At 40.1% G+C, this 17,425-nt stretch overlaps 1 protein-coding gene across 3 annotated transcripts in view; it reads right to left on the bottom strand.

The window, feature by feature from the left end:
* The window catches only part of Pde1c (phosphodiesterase 1C), a 370,394-nt gene that overhangs the window by 80,810 nt on the left and 272,159 nt on the right, over positions 1 to 17,425 (bottom strand). For all 3 annotated transcript variants that reach the window (XM_051202982.1, XM_051202984.1, XM_051202985.1), the window contains 5 exons: positions 8,503 to 8,616; positions 7,000 to 7,182; positions 6,096 to 6,162; positions 5,084 to 5,200; positions 2,808 to 2,948 (listed from right to left, as the gene is read on the bottom strand). In XM_051202982.1, coding sequence (XP_051058939.1) covers positions 2,808 to 2,948; positions 5,084 to 5,200; positions 6,096 to 6,162; positions 7,000 to 7,182; positions 8,503 to 8,616 — 622 coding nt within the window. The remainder of the gene's footprint in view (positions 1 to 2,807; positions 2,949 to 5,083; positions 5,201 to 6,095; positions 6,163 to 6,999; positions 7,183 to 8,502; positions 8,617 to 17,425) is intronic.

The following is a 17,425-nucleotide window of genomic DNA, read 5'->3' as shown; positions in this document are numbered from 1 at the left end:
TGCTTTTTCTAACACAGAAAAAAAATATACATTTTTGTATGGATTTCAGACTTACCAAGTTATACATTAAACTTTGGGGGAATTGGCATTAGTACTTATTATTTTGAAGGAAATGGCCATCTATACAACATAATGGTTTCCCATTTAAAACGCAACACATCACTCCACTCATTTAAACATAGTTTTGAGTCCTTTGAGTTTTATAGTTTCCTTTTTCAGTTTTAAAATTCTTTATAAATAATGATATACTTTTCAAACTGTTGAGAACATATTTGTTATAACATACTTATTAATTTCTAGTGCATGAACAGCTTGTACAAATTTTCTCAGCATTTCATCCCTCTGAAATCACATATTGCATTCCATGGGATCTGTAAATAAATGTTATCTTGGTGTCATTTCATGTCTTCACGAGTCAGTCTTTGTGTAGACACACTACTGTATTAGTCCATATCTTCAGGGGTCTTAGCGTGGACACTTCTTCCCGAACCCACATCTTCACAGGTCTGTCTTCATGTAGATAACTCTGCATCGGTCTAGTTCTTCATGGGTTTGTTTTGGTCTGGACAATTCTGTTTTATTCCATGTTTGCAAGGAATTATCATGTTGTCTGGCTTCTGGTCTGAGTTTTTGGTAGAAACTCTTTATCTCATAAAATGAGTCCACTCTATAATATTTCTATAATTTTCAAACAGCTTCTTAAATAGTAATTTTTCCAAAATGAGCCTTTTAATAAAAACTGAAATATGAGAATGGATTTGTGGGGGGGGGGGATTTTACAACAATCTAGTAGTAATGCTTTCTAAGTTGAAGGAGAGAAAATAGCCAATATTTTTGATATTTTACTCCTGGCCATCTTCAAGGTAAAATCTCACATTTCAGATAGGAAATCTGAGCACTCAAGTGTTTCTTCACAGCTTACAATAGCTATTCAGTAACTAAGCATGGATTTATATGTAGTATATCTAGTTTTAGGACCACTCCTATCACTATATGCTACATTAAAATCAGTGAGCTACTAGACCGAGCCAATCAACGGAGAAAACATGTGTGCTGGGTTGGGGCTGATTTGCCACGCCCAAGCAATTTCTATCTTGCTCTTCCTGGGGGCCTGTGAAAGCCAACTGCCACTCTCTTAACCCAGAAAATTATGCAAATCACAAGATTCAATTCTTTGCTTTCACTTTAAAATTGCACAGAAACCTTCACAGGCCATCCATTGTGTGCATATGCAAAATGCTACCAGCATCTGAAAGATGTTATCCCAAAGGAGCTGTGCATTTCAGTCCTGAGATTGGTTTGCTAGTTTTTCTAAAATTTGATTCTAGTATTTCCAAACTTTCTCAGTATTCTTTTAAAATAGAATATTGCATTCCCTGAGATTCATAGAAAAATACTCGGTGCCAGTCCATAGTTCACAAATCACCTACTAGTGGAGTCAGAAGCCCTGCTCAAGTCCAAACTCAAGTGGACTTGTGGTCACTGACCCAAAAGCTGTGCACAAGTTTTGTTGTCTGTGCTTAAAAGTGTAGAGAGTACATCTGAGCTTACAGGTTTGGATACAGATTCCCTAGTTGTGCAATATATCCAGGTCAACAAGATGTGAGCCAAATATACAGCATCCATGGTCACATTAACCCATGCCACACTAAGATGACCCTGACTGAGAAGGCACAGACTGTTCCTAAGCCATAGGAGGGGGCTTCACAGAAGAAAGAGGTACCCCAGAGCAAACTGCAGAAACAAAATGAATGGCATGGGGATAAATTCAGCATACAGGAAATTCAAATAGAAATGAAATTTTTTTCTATAGGTGTTAATCTCAATGAAAGCCATTTTATTAGTTTGTTTATTTGTTTTGTTTGGCCAGCAACATCTATGCATATTAAAACTGATGGCTTATATGGAGGTCATGGAAGGAAAGGGGGATGGTAGAATGATTTAGTGGATCAAGGTGCTTCATGATGTACCAGAAATCTGAGTTCTGACCCTGGCCTCTACAAGGTTAAAGGAGAAAATTGACTGCTACAAACCTATGGCATCAACCTAAACCTAACCCTAATCCTAACACTAATTTTAGTCCTTTGACATCAACATGTGTACTGTAACACATGAGACCTTCCCATGCCCATATATGATAAATAACAATGAAAATTTAAGACGTTAGAGGCACAATCAACTTGCATAAGCTAATTAGTCAAATGGATTACAGAAAAGACATCTAAACCCATCTAAAGAGCTGAAAAGCAGACTATAATAAGGGTATTTCAAATGCCTAGAAACCTTTAGCTTTAAAAATACTAAGATGTGAATAACCAGAGTGCTTTTGAAAAAGACCCAGCCGCTTGAGCCAAACATGAGTTGGAGCAATGGTTGATGAATCTGCTGAATATAATTTCAGAATAATTGAATATCATGGTTAATTGAGTGTTGCCAAGGGTCAAAATAGTCATTCTATATGTGGAAATATATTTACTTCTTATAATTATTCTTTAATTGGTCATTATCTATTCCATTGGGGTAAAGAAGGAGGAGAAGAAGAAGATTTCTCAGGGGACCCCAAAACCTTTCATAGGGATCAGGAGAACACTTCAGAACACTTTCCATAAAGGTCAGGGGAGCATTCCAGATAACCCCAAGACTCTCCATAATGATCATGAGAGTGCATCAAAACATCCCCGAAGCTCTTCATAGTGATCAGAGGATGATGGAAAACAGGGAGTACAGAAGGCATTCATGCCCCTGGGCTCCTCCTTGTCACCCGGGAGCACCCCCCAATATGACTGAGAGTCCCTGTCTGTACTTACGGCCACTCCCGTCTTATAGAGGAGGTAATGCACAGTCTGTGTGACGTCAGCGGCATGCATCAGGTTATGGTAAGGGTTTTTGTGCTTGCTGTACCCCACTTCTAGGGCCTCCACAAATGACACAAGGGCAGAAATGGGGATCTGAAAGAGAACACAGCAAGTGTCACTCACTAAAGGGCAGACTTACCTTAAGAGAAACATTAAGGTCCCCACTTTGCCCACTTTGGGGGCTGTTGAGGATCACTTAAGGAAGCAACAATGTTAACAGTTAATAAAATTCCCTGGTGAAACTGTCAGATACCATGAAAGTCTAACCCCAAATCCCTGGTTGAAGAACAGTCAGCCTTACAAGATGGTTTTGGTTCCACAATTAAGGCAACCAAACTATACAGATTCATCTCAAAGACATTGTGTAAAATGTAAACCAGTGCTTTTTTTCGTACACATAGGCAACCCCATTCACTATTTGTGAGTACTAAAGTTCTGTATTTCTTTGTATTTTATCTGTTTTCCTCCAGTCCCAAGAGGGAAGAGAGATGCTATGCAGGACCAATGTCATAAACTGTGTCTAGAAAGTGACAAGTAGCACTGGGAATCACCTCAGTTTATGAAATTTTTGATCATTTGTAACACTTCACCATCAAGAGAATACTTTCCAAACTGCAATTTACCAGTAATAGGTCACTGGGTGATAAAAAGACATAGCTTCCTCCTTCTAATGCATACAATGGCCCCTTTAAAAGAGTGTGGCTTTGAGGAAGTCACACCAGTGGCAGCTTACATCTGTTACATCACCATCATTTTCTAACTTAAGAGTTTTGTGTTCTTTATGGTTGTCTCACAAGTGAATTAAGTACGCTGCATGGGATATGTTCATTTTTCTCAAGTCGTAAAAATATGAATATTTTCTCCAAACCATCGGTTCATTGGAATAGTATTTTCAACTGGCTTGATTGCTTTTTCTGCTCAAATGTGTGTAATATATACAGCTTGCTCTCCTGTATAGCAGAGTAAAGATCTGCAAATGTTACATATAATTAAGAGGACCCTCCAGTTACTTAGGTTGCTAGTTGTGAGATCATTGGCACAGTTGATCTAAAATCCCTAGTTCAAAACTGGGAGTGAAGACAAGGGTTTGCATTCCTAGAGACTAACAGATTTGAAAAGGAAATCCAACTATAATAACCTCACCAAGCCTCTTACATTCTAACCATTAGTGGATATTTCAAATTTAACTGTGTCCCTTAGTGGTAGAATTCAGGAGCCAAGAGGGCGGAGGATCACTGCAAGTCTAAGGTCAGCCAAGGTTACTTCGCAAGTTCCTTTCTCATGAAACCAAAGTAAGCAGGTAAGTAAGCCAATGTTGTATAGAGGGCATAAATGAGCTTGTTCTTAGTTTTCAAAGTTACGATCAAGAGAGCTCGGGATTTGGGTCTGCTCTGGCAGTCTATGAGCTAGTGAGAAGCTAAGTAAATATATTCATACAGTCTTTGTTCCAGGAAAAGTGTCTCCAGCACCCACACTTTCTTGAGCACTTCTGATATAGGTACAATGAAGGGTAAAGGACACTGCCATAAGTTATTTGTGATCATGGAAAAAGTTAATGCTTCATTACAGCCCTTAAGAAAGTGATAAAGACTTATTCTTTTGTGTGTAAAGACAACTTTTGTGTGTAAAACAGTCTTTATTTTCCAGAGACATATCACATCTATCAGATGTATGAAGTCTAGGAGATCAACTGGACAGAGTTTCCCTTGAGGACCTGTCCCAACCTGAAGAGGCTGTGCAGTGAGGGGCTGACAGTGGAGATGATACATTCTCTTTATTTAAAGCAAACAAAAAGAATCATCAGAAGCATCAATGACCTGTCATGCATGAGTGGGAGTTTTGCCTGGATGAGGCATTGAGTGGGGAAGCTGCCTAGCTCACTCTGTCTCCCTTGCTACCTCTCAGCTAAGAGTGGACAATAGTACACACAATCATGGTAGATGAGACGAAATGACCATTGGTGGGCAGCACCTATGGCAGACTTAGCTGCAGCAGGAAGATAGGTCTCCATGCCATCTCTACAGTCTCTGCCTTCCAGGAAGATCCACCAGTCAGAGTGTAAAGAAAAGAGACCTCCAGAAAGAAGAAACTACAGCCCCAGTAGAATGATGTCAACAGTTGCACACAGTAGTTTCCTATCCATTTAAAAGGATTCCCTTGGTCTTGACATAGAAGTCACATAAGGATACACAAATTTAGGCAGTTTATCCTTTCAATGAGATGCTGACCTTAAAACGGCTGATCAGGTCATAACGAGTGAGTAATTCATAGAAAATGAACTTCAATGCATGGTCTCCACTGGCATCATTGAGGGAAAAGACATCGAAGGACCATTTGTCCACATCCTTCAGGAAAAAGAAGGAAGAGAGCACCATTAGTTCACATCACCTATGCAACTGCTAATCTAGCCATGTGGGAGTCTTCCCGTAGCTCATACCTGAGACTAAATAGCTCAAGACTCTAAAAACTCTGAGTAGCTGGTATTATAAGAACACTTACTGTTTAATACAACTGAAGACATTTATTATCTAGCAGAAATCTTGAGAGGCATCATGAGCGGTTAAAAAAAATTAAGCAATTTATCGAACACATTTTAGGTGGTATGACTAGTTACACTTTGCTGATGAGAAAATGGATAATTACCTAGTTCCTCGAAGGCAGGTTGGAAGCACAAGTTGGATGAGGACACATATGCCTTCCACACTGATGCTTCCCCTCAGGCTTGGTTTTTCAAGCCCATCAGCTATCACTCTGAGTTCAAACCTGCTGGGGTACATCTCTAAACACTCTCCTACCCACTAACATACTCTAATCCCAGATTAACTCTGATTGTATTTTTCTTAAAATTTTCTGGGTCCTTTTTTTTTTTTTAATCTTTTAAAATGGAATTGGAATGGGCAACCGAGTATTGATATAATTACAACCAACAAGTTTCTTCCTAAGTTTAAATACTTTTATTGTAATGGACCCATCTCCTGTGGCTACTGCTACATGAATCTCATCATGGCAAATTATTGTGTAAAACCAAAATCCACTCAGAGTTTAACTTGGAAGAAAACAAATTAGGAGGCTAAAGACTGAGAGCATAGTAGTACTATTAGGACAGAGAGGAAAACAATAATGGAAGATTAAGGTAGGGATAACAGAAACGTACAGAAATGAAATATTCTTTTCTAAGAACAATTTTAACTACACTCTGCACTCATTTCCATGTCTCATAAGCATTTTCAACAGTCTTACCTTCAATGCATCAATAACAGCTGGTGGATAGCTCAACCCAACCATATTCGACGTCCGCCTATACATTCTGGCAAAGATGGAGGAGAAAACAAGATGTGATAGCTTACAACAGAAGATTAGCACTTCACAGATCTGCAGATCTGCGCACATATTGACAATTGGTGAATACTGGGGTCATCTGGGGACCCAAGGAACTTTAAATTCCAAAGTTAATCTAGTGCCCTTAATGATGAATTAAAAACAAATGAAAGGAACTTCAAATACTGGACAGTATTAAATTAAGTTTATGGGTCCCATACTGGACACTAAATTACTAAAAGGGATGATGATGGGCTCTGCCAGCATGAGAAGCAGGGTACAGTATTATACTTGATGAACAAAGGATCTGTGGATGACCCATCGGAGATGCTTCTTCTCCAGAAATTCTATAAGCAAGCAAATAAATGTCTCAGCTAAACTTTGGATTTCTAAATGTGTAACTGTGTAAGAGGGAATAGAATAGTGGAATTTCTAAAATGTGTAACTGTGTAAAAGGGAATAGAATAGTAGAAGAAATACTTCTATTATAGAAACCAATTCAGTATCAAAATCCTAGCAAGCTATGTCACTGGGAACTCGGAGCCCTTAAATAAACTGTCCTCCTTGGGTCAGCAACCTTGAAGTCAGAAGACCTCTGACTTTAAAAACCAGGCTGAACTTAATCTAAATGTTCTTAAGGTAAGGATTTTTAGCAAAGAGAAAAACTGGTCCTGATATCAGGCAGATTCAAATACCTGTTTCTTCTTATAAATTTGAGTTTGTATAATAATGTATCAAAACTCCATTAAAGGAGATCTTAGAGTCATAGGAACTGATATTCTTGGGGTTGGTGCAGCCTTTCAGTAACAATGAATTTCACCTTTACCTCTCCACAAATATCCCAGCTTGCACTGCATGGACAATGCTCTTGAACCTGGGCTTCTCATCACTTCTCCTTAGCATCATCCCCATCTGTCGAGTGAAGGTGGAGGCCAGCCAATCTCGAACCTCAGAAGGCACAGCATCTGACTGGATGTCACTAAGCTCATCCTCTGTATCCAGAAGTCTCCTGGAAATAAAACATACAACCAGAGACTGAATCTCAATCTAGAATTCTCTGACACCACTGCCGCTCTCTATCCTCCTTGAAATGTAGGTACAAAAATGGGACATACACACTACACACACAGACACACACACACACACACACACACACACACACACACACACACACACACACACACACAAAGGTGGTGGGGGGCAGCAGGGTTTTTGACAAGGCCTGTATAAGTTCAGCTGGTATGTCTCCTTTGACTAAATTGGATCTGGCCTTTCCTTCAAAAACACAAGTATAAAAGTGTGTAAAATGCTAAGACCCAACCAGTCATAGCATTGGAAGAAATACCTAAAGACTGAAAAACTGCACAAATCACAACAATCAAGCACTTTGAAGCAATGCTTTTAAGGGATACCAACTGATTGATGCCCCTTTAATTTAATAAGAGATAATAGAAACATTAACTTCTAAATCCCAGGAAACTTCCCCAAACAATGTAATTCTTCATTTGAGCCCAATGACTTAAGCCATCTGTGAAAGTATTTTTCTGATTTGCCTAAGTTAATCAGTCAGAACACTAGAGAGGAATGAAAGTAGTTATGATATAGCCAAAAAATATTGCCATCTATTAAAGCCCTATTAGAAATGAGCAGTAAAAGTGGCCATCAAGGTAAAGGTGCTTTTTATTGTTGCATGTGTTTAGATATATTCATTTAGGTAAAGGGAGAAAAACTGTGGCATCAAATTCCTAAAATGAATAATGAATTGCATCATTGCATTATTTAAAAAAAAAAAAAAACCCAGACTGAGTTTGGTGAACTGAGACATCACAAATACTGAGGAGCCTGTCTGACTGGAGGCGTTTACGGTCAACATTTCAACAGTTTCCAAAAGGAAAGCTGTTTTCTTTCCTTCAAAGTTGATCTCAGTGCCTGCAGTTGCTCTCGTACTGGCATGACTCAAGTGGAAATGCTTGCTGAAGGAGGGATGCCAGGGATCTGCTCACTGCAGGAACCTCCAGTAGCTGACAGAGATGATGGATTCAAACAGCACATTTTAAACTGACACAGTGGGATGACACATCTGGAAGAAACCTTCCAGGCTCTTAAGAATTGCCCTTTCTGCTCTGACCCCATTTGGTCATCCATGCAGTAAGTTCCATTGATAATTTCATAGTGAAGGGAGCAATACTCCCAGCTCTTTCCCATTGGTTTGCAGAAACTAATGTATCAGAGTCAGCAATCTGAACCATACTCCTGACCTGCCATGGGGCGGGGCGAACTGCTGGACAGAAAATCTAGCATTGCCTTCTTAATCTCTTTTCTAACTTACCTTGTTTCATCGATGTATACAGACTCAAGCACTGTGGCTGCATATTCCAGGTTCTTCTTAAGATCGACCACAGAGGCCTCCCCTCGCTCTAACTGCTTGACCAAAGACCGTAACCTACAGGGGACAACAAGATGACTTCATGAGAATAAAGGAATCAAAGAACGGTTCTAAAACTGTGAGGAGGCATCTCTTTATAGTTTTAAACACTTTTTTTTCTTCAATGTATCTTAAAGAAAAAAGGTTACAGTCAGTGCTAAAGTAGTAATTTATAAAAGAATAAAACAAGAACAGAAATGTTCTCTAGCTGGACCCTCACCATACCCAACATTTTGGAGTAATCACTTATTGTGATGAAGGGTCTAAATTTCTGATAATTTTCTTTTTCTCAGATATGTCCTTTAGTCTCTAATTGGATGTGGGAAAGACTGACTATTACCAAACACCAGCAGACATACCTGGGACTTTCCCTACCAAAGGCACTTTGTTCAGCAGTGGCTAGAGAGAACCATAGCCCTGCAGCCTACAGATGTTTCAAGATTTAGGGGAAGGTATAGGGTACCACCATAGCCACAGAAGGCTATGGAAAGCTTATATGCAAGTAAATTATGTCAGTAGACAGGAATAATGGCCATAAGAAGAGTAATAACACAGTTGTCCAAAATGTAGATGGGTGGTAAACTGAGGATTCTAGATCATTCAAGAGAAATGAAGAGGTACGGTTTCCTTACATAGAAATCATTGGAACAGAGAAGGACAATGTGTGAGTGGCAATATAATGTCTGCAGGAGATCAAAGCATGATAATCAGGGTTACGGAGGACAAGTACCTCTTCGGCATGTTTGGTAGCCAATGGTACTCATAGAAAATAGGACAGACCTGGAAGTCAAATTTGGATTTGATTGTGCCTCACAAAATATCATCTGTGCATAGCAGGTAAGCTAGGTAGCTTCCCTGGGGATTATAAAAACAAACAAATAAACAAATAAAAACACCATGCAACAAAGTTCAGAAGTCGATATAAAAATCAAATGCCATAATAGATAGACCATGAAACTCTTAGTAATTCTGTAAGATGCTATTGATATAATTACTGTCACTATTGTTAATCACAGGTCCTGATCCTCACAGATACATAGACTTGGCAGAACACTTATGATCACTGCCACATCTCCATTATATGTGCATTTATGCAATCAGTCTCACCTTCCTGATTTCAAAGCATCCACAAAGTTGCATTTAGCAAGACAGAATAGGTGGACTTCTTGACAAAGTTTGCCCTTGAATCTGGAGCCTTAGAACATTTGAATACCCCCAAATCCCAGTACTTGGCAAGTTGTATACTTCTCATGATGTTTGTAAAAGTGGCTCAATTTTTTTTAATTTCTAATTCAACCTTAAAAAATAGACGAAAGTATTGGTTATCCAAGTACCAAGTATCCAAAAATTTCAATAGCATAGACTACAGAGATTTAATTGAGAGTAGTCTCTACTGTACTGGCAATGTCCAACACACAGAAAGAAATCTGTTGGCGGTCTCTATGTGTCTGGAGGTGATCAACAGATTTGTGAGCTACATTCATAGCATTAGAAATGATACTGGACAGTCATCAAAAAATAAGATGTTGACATGGGAGCTGCTGCTAGTCATTCACATTCAGGGAATAGCCTCTCTGCCAAGGAACAGAGAGATTGCATCATGGAGCCTGGCTGCTGTTGACTAAGACCAGATACTTAAAGACATCCCAGCTAAGCCTGCTTCCAACTCTGACTCTCTCTGGGGCTCAGACGCCTCTAAAAATGGGGAAATTGAGAAAAAAAAATTCAAACTTTAAAAACATTTTGCTTTATATTGGAGATTAAAATTTCTACCAGAAATTTAGCATGAACATTTGTTAGGACCCATCTCAATCCTAAAACCTAAGAGCAAAGGACAAAATGGGAGAAAATAACGAGGGAAACTATGAGTAATAAAACCAGAAGGTATCACCTTCCTGTAACAGCTTCCAGGGGTAATTAAAAACAGTTTTAATCAAAATAAAAATGTTGGTAGGCTAAAGAAAAACCAGAGAAGCAGGTGAGAAGAGATTTTTTTAAAACCCAGACCAAAAAGTGAAAAGAATAAAACCTAACATGTGCCATTATAATTTTTTTTATTCTAAAGAATAAGAAAAAACAAAACTGGAAAATGTTTGAGAAAATAAAACATATTGTTTTAAAAGTAGCAAAAATTCAAACTGACCATAGGTTTCTAATCTGTCACACACCAGAATGCAATTTAACAGTGACATAAACTTTCTTGAGAACAGCCATATGCTATACATACGTATGGAAAAGTGCAAAATGTGGCCATTCATATGCTTCCCAGAAAGGAGGAAGAAGCACATTCAGGAAAGAGCTCAGCAAACATGGAGTGCTCATTGTCCCTGGATAACTGACACATGGATGCAGGGCCTGGATTTGACTAAACTTAACAGAGCAGATGGCTTCTGAAGGAGTGACTAGTGAGACAAAAGCTCCCAACACAAGGACAACTGAACAGGAAAGTGAGCTCCACCTTATTGAAACAAACTCCCATCTCTATTCTAGACACCAGCTATGTAGCTCTTGTGGCTAAAGCTTTCTAATCGAGACAATTGAAATGACCAAGAGTGGCTTTTACTATTTTTGAGCACTCTCCTTTCCAGAAAAGCACAGTATCCAGAGAACCAAGGGTGAAGAACCTCTGGATGCCAGCCCTGGGAAGCAGGCCCCAGCTGAAGTCACACTTCACCAGAGAGAAAAAGAGACACTCAGAATCTCTCCCTGCAGTCACAGAGCAGAAGCACGGATCGCCTCAAGTTTTGTGCCATGGTCAGAAGCAAGTCAGCAGTGCAAGGAACCAATAACTCCAACAAAGCCTGAAAAGAATTCACACACAAAGTACTTCTAGAACATGAAAAAGCACAAGCATTTACCTAGTTTTCTGGCTTCTGAGCTAGACTGAAGATTCAACCAGCATCCTGGCAGACAACACAGGGACCTGACAGGACCCACCACTTAAAAAGGAATCACCCCAGGGGCCAATCATCTCTCTTGATTTAAAGATGATAACACAAGAATATCGGAGGAGGAGTCAGAAATGGAGATGAGGAATCAATTGCACACATAACACAGAGAAGGAGCTCACTGACAGAGTCAAGAAAATTGGCCAAGAGAGCTACTAGGCGCTCATCAAACTTGAGGATAGCATGGATTCACGGAGTGGAATTTATGGGAGAGGAGTGAGCATATTGAGGAGAAAAGGAAATTTAAAAGAACTAAGCATGACAGAGAGACAATAAGAGGTGTTTGTTTTGTTTAAAGAAATGGTTAGGAACTTTCTAAATGGCCAGCTCCCATTTGATGCAACACCCAGGATGGACAAAGAACTTCAGGGAACCTGATTCTCAGTAGTGCTGAGCAGTAACAGTGTGTGGGGATGCTAGCTCATTGTCCCCTCAGCCCCCCTCCCTCTAGCTCAGTGGTCCTCAACCTTCCTAAAGCTGCAAGAGACACTTTAATACAGTTCCTCAGGTTGTGGTCACCCACCAACTATAAAATAATTTTTGTTGCTACTTCATAAGTGTAATCCTGTTGCTGTTATGAATCAGAATGTAAACAGCTGATATTTCTGGTGCGCTCAGAGAACCGCTGTGGAAGGGTTGCTTGACCCCCAGAGGGGTCGCGACCCACGGGTTGAAGACCACTACTCTAGCTCTTTATCCTTCTCACTTGAAATGTGCTGTCGATGGATGATTCCATTGTTTCTTCGGGAGAAAATCGTCAATGTAGTTTCTCAGGCATTGAACAACTAGTGTCCACTAGCTTCAAAAGCTTCCCCCATAATGCAGATTTCCTCCAGGTCTGAATCTAGTTCATCAACATACTATGTTATATGTACACAATTTAAATTATATTGAAAGATTCACAGAAACAAAATCTTTTTGTCTCTGTTGCTTTGGAGTCTGTCCTGGAACTCGATCAGTAGACCAAGCTGGCCTCAAACTCACAGAGATCTGCCTGTCTCTGCCTCCCAAGTGCTGGGATTAAAGGTATGCGCCACCACAGCCTGGTTACAGAAATAAAATCTCAGAGACAGGAAATAGCTGCCAAGGTTGAAGCAGACAGGGTTGCAAGTGGGTCAGAGGCATATTATGAAATGATGGAAAGAAAAGTTGTAATTTTTTTCATTACTTATTTTTTCTTCTTATATAATCACCAATGAATAGAAATACTGTGTTTCTTCAAATGTGTTAAAGGGGGGGCAGACCTTGGGTGGGGGAGCGTGATACTCAACTTTCTGGTAGTATTCAAGAGAACTTCTGGCCCAGGTGCTTAATGGGAATTCATTTCATGAATACCCAAAGTAAGTTCAAGAAGTAAGAAGAGAGAGGGAGGGAGGGAGAAGCAGGGCAAGGGAAGACTAGAGGGAAGGAGAGAAGGAGGGAAGGAGGGCAAATGAAATATACAACAATAAAAATAGTCTGTCAGGGTTCATAGTTTCCAGCACTCCATCCATTTCTGTCATTGTGGCTGCCAGTGAGAGTTCCAGGACAAACATGCAACTCCATTTTAGGAAGAGTTTGTGTTTTCGAGGCTTGGCTCGATGCCTCTGTGAGGCTGTGCATCAAGATGCAGAGGATGAGCCACTGCGTCTTCACAAGTATTGCCCATTTCTTCCCACAAACCCTCTGCCAGATTCTGAGCTGCAGCATCAGTTCGGCTCTCTACACACTCTATTCCAGAGCAAACTACAGGACCAGACTCCCCTAGGCTGAACCAGTATGTGAAATGCAGAAAGACACAGCAAGGGGAAATGAAGAAAAGCCTGCGTGCTATCTTTTAGAACTCAAAAAGCAGTTAAAATAAAATAGAGAAAGCCTTTTCCACCCCCAAAAAGACAAGTTCTAAGACTTGTCCAGCAGATTTCACCAGGAAGCAACTTATTCAACAACTTAGGCATAGTTTTGCTCCAGATAAGCCCACTGAAACCCAACAACATCCCTGCCTGGAGAGCAGGTATGTTTGATAAGCTTTATTCCCTTATAGTATGATATCCTCATAAGCTTGGGATATGGCTCAATGGTAGAGTGTTTGTCTAGCATGCACATAGAAGGTTATTCAATCCTCAGTAGCAACAACAGTATCACACACACACACACACACACACACACACGGGGGGGGCGCGAGCTGGGGGGATGGGGAAAGGGAGGGAGCATCAGAAAGTGAAAGCAGAAACATAATTTAAAAGTTACAAAAACACACTCTCATATCAGAAACACACTCTCATATCAGAAACACATTCTCATATCAGAAACACACTCTCATATCAGAAACACACTCTCATATCAGAAACATACTCTCATATCTGTCTTCTGACCAAGGTCATTGTCCTCAAGGTCCATAGTATCTACTGTCTCAAACTGACTTGGATTAGCTTTGCAGAATGTGGAAGGCAACTTGATCTCTTTGAGCATGATAACTCATGAGCCCTATGTTCTTATTTGAGTAAAGCAGTCTGCTCTAGAGCATCAACTCCATGTATCTGCATCTCACACCCTCCCCTCCCCACACAGAGAGGGCATGTTCTCTGTTTGCCACCACTTACCTAAATGCTATGGAATATAAAAGGGCTCCTCTGAAAAGGGTGCCCCACAGTAACTTTGGGGCTTACACTTTAAAGCCAACCTGATGATAGTACTTAGACAGTATTTTTTTCTAGTGATGTGTTTGTTTCTTTGGTCATTGGCAACTAATTAGGATGGGTATATTTGAAACACTCATTCAATATTTATCATTATTCAGGGAAACGTAGAGCAAATTGGGAAAGAAAGTTGGTTTAAAATCAGGAAATAATTGTATTTCACTGTTTGGAAGGGAATAGAAAAGAGACATCATGCGATCTGTGCACTGGCGTGAAGAGCATCTGCTAGTGATTAAAATGCAAAAAACTAATAAAATGAATTTCCTGTTTGACAGCAACAAAATCCACAGCAAACACCACAAACAATACTCAGATATGGAAAGCTTTCCTGTTGATGTAGCTTAAAATTAAGTGTGCCTGTTATCATGTTTTCAAGACCGTATCTTAGGGTGTAGCTGAGTGGAACAATGCTTGCTCAGAATGCAGAAGGCCCTGTATCTGAATGCTACCAAGATTATGTTACTAATAGAAATAGTGATGATAATATTGGGTTATATGAGAAGGATTCACTAATTAGTATATTGTACCATCTACAAAAGACATTAATATAAGAAAAGTATGTGAGAGTGATTTTTACAAAAGATTTAAAAGTCCTAGAAAAGGGCCAGCAAGATGGTTCATCCCCTGAAGATGGTTGCCACCTAATCTAATCAAGGAAGACAAGAAGGAGGAACAAAAGAAAGAAAAAGGAAGATTTTTATCCCATGGAGCTGTAAGATGGGAAGACAAATTGTCCTCTGACTCCATGTGTGTTATGACTTGTCCATGCACACACACAAAAGAATATTTTATGATAAAAATACATTGCAAGGAGTTCTCAAAGAATCAACAAAACATTTTAAATATAAAAAATTAAATCCAAAATCTGTAAGAAAAATATAATGTCTTACACTAAAAGAACTTTGAATAGTCTAAATACGTTGGGTGATAATCCATGTTTATAGAAACCTACCATTTTAGAAATAGGAAATCAGGCTAGTGAGGTGGCTCAGCCATAAAAGACTAGGCTCACAACCAAAACTAGAAATAAAAAAAAAAAAATGCCCTAAACTTATCTGTCTGTTCATTGTAGTGCCAAGAAGAGTTCTTACAGATCATTTGTTATGAACTGACAGTAATTCTAAAATTTATTGAGGAATGCAGAGAAATAGTATGTTTGAATTTGAAAAAAAGAATAAAATTGAAGTATTTGTATTCCCAAATATTAAGACTAACTACAAATTATTTAATTCTGGGTCTGATCCCTCTGCCCTTTACTCTTTTAGCTTGTTTCCCTAAGTACCAGCTGGGCAGTCAATGGATATGCACATTTATTTTTATAGCAATCTAAGTGCAACTTGAGTAGACAAAGACACATGCTAAAGGGGACAGACAAAGGAGAAGAGGTGAGAGACGGGGATAGGGAGGGGGGAGAGCAGGAAAAAAGAGCAGGAAGACGAAGAGAGGGGGAAAGAAGGGAGACAGGAAGAGGTGAAGAGAAGGAAGGAAAGGGGGAGGGGAGGAAAAGGAGGCTGCCACCATTACTAAATTCGATTTCATTTTTTAGCCACCCTGTCGTAAAACAACAGTTCCGTTTAGTAGGGCAGTCCACTCTTTGGCTGCTCAGTGCAGGTCATCATGACAGAGTCTCATGGCTGCGATCCTTTTAGATTTGTGAAACTATGGCTCAGGGAAGCCCTGCAGGATCCGGCCCACCCAGTCACCACAACAGAGTAAATCTTTCAGAATTTAGCCATGGGTGGGATAATGGGGCACACCTGCGTGCCAACTGGACACAGTGAGTAGGACAGAAAGAAGCCCCTTCATCTTAGCTACTACAGCAGGTACCACAAGCCACTCAACAGGTTAACTCATTCTGAGTTCTTAGCCTGGATCCCCCCTTTCAGCCTCTTGTAAAACATTGCTGTGATTTAGACATAGACTACCACCAAGTCATTCTTGGCTTGATTATGGTGGTGAGGAAGTATCCCCAATTGGCCTTGAACTCACAATCTCTCTGTCTCGGCCTCTGGTTTTAAGTTGTTTACCACATCCAGATTCGTTCCAAGCCTTAGAAAGGGTTGGTTTTGTTGTTGTTTTTGAAGTTCATCCTCAAGCTGTTTCTACTACCCATTTTTACTTCCACTGAACTTGCACATGTGTTTGAAAAAAATAAAAAGTGGATTTTGTTTTGTTTTGCTTTGTCTTTTACTGGAATTGTGTTTCTTAAGTTTGGCTCTAAGTGTGTCAATCTTAACTAATACAATACAATGCACTTCACTGACCACTGTTCTTCCAGAGAATGAGAGAGAGGGAAAGAGAAAGAGGGGGGGAAGAGAGAGAAAGAAAGAAAGACAGAAAGAAAGAGGAAGGAAGGAAAGAAGGGAGGAAAGGAGGGAAGGGGAGAGAGGGGGAGAGGGAAGGAGAGAGAGAGAAAGAGAGAGCAGAGAAAAACCAGAATGCAGGAAACATCACCTGGAACTCAGCCTGCCATGCTGAGAAGACAGAGAAGGGAGAAGGCTAATTCTGAAGAAGCAATTTCTGTCTCTGATGAACATGCACAAGACCAAAGACACAATTAGCAGTGAAAACATCTTAGGGAGTAGAGTGGACAGAAATGTGAAAAGTTTGCCGGAATACTCAGCGAGGCAACAAATCCAAATGTCTCTTCATCTTGCTGAGTCACCCCAGCCCCATGGCTCTTGTTTCCCCACACTGAGTATTCTTCCGCTATCCAGAACTGCATCATTTTGATATGGTTACCTAGAGACACAAGATGCTGAGAAACGCTAATGTCACAGCAGAAGAAATAATTGTAAGCACAGCACACAGCGTACCTTGGGAAATTCTGTGTTTAGAGAGAGAAAGAGAGAGAGGGGGAGAGAGAATTTATGTTAGTTCTGTTGGCTCTCCTAGGACAAGCCATGATCACCTCTCAATGCTTGTAGGGCAAAGACAATACTGTCCACCCAAGATGTTCCCCACTGGACAAAAAGCATCAAGAAGAAAGAGAAAAGTGAAAAAAAAAATAAAGAATTCTTGCCCCTCTTCTCCCACCAAAGGCCTCGCTGTAGACAACACTGTGGGTAAATATAGCAGTTCCCCAATGATTCTGTGTCTGCTTGTCCTCCCTCTCTCTTGAGGTTGATGGGAAACCACATAGGAAGGGCAGCTGCTGTCATTTCAGTTCACCTGGCACTGGGGTAGCGGGACCAAAGCATT

Source organism: Phodopus roborovskii, unplaced genomic scaffold, assembly GCF_943737965.1.
Source record: "Phodopus roborovskii unplaced genomic scaffold, PHOROB, whole genome shotgun sequence".
NCBI classification, from domain to species: Eukaryota; Metazoa; Chordata; class Mammalia; order Rodentia; family Cricetidae; genus Phodopus; species Phodopus roborovskii.
The sequence above is the reverse complement of the archived record's forward strand: the minus strand, read 5'-3'. Positions and strand labels throughout refer to the sequence as shown.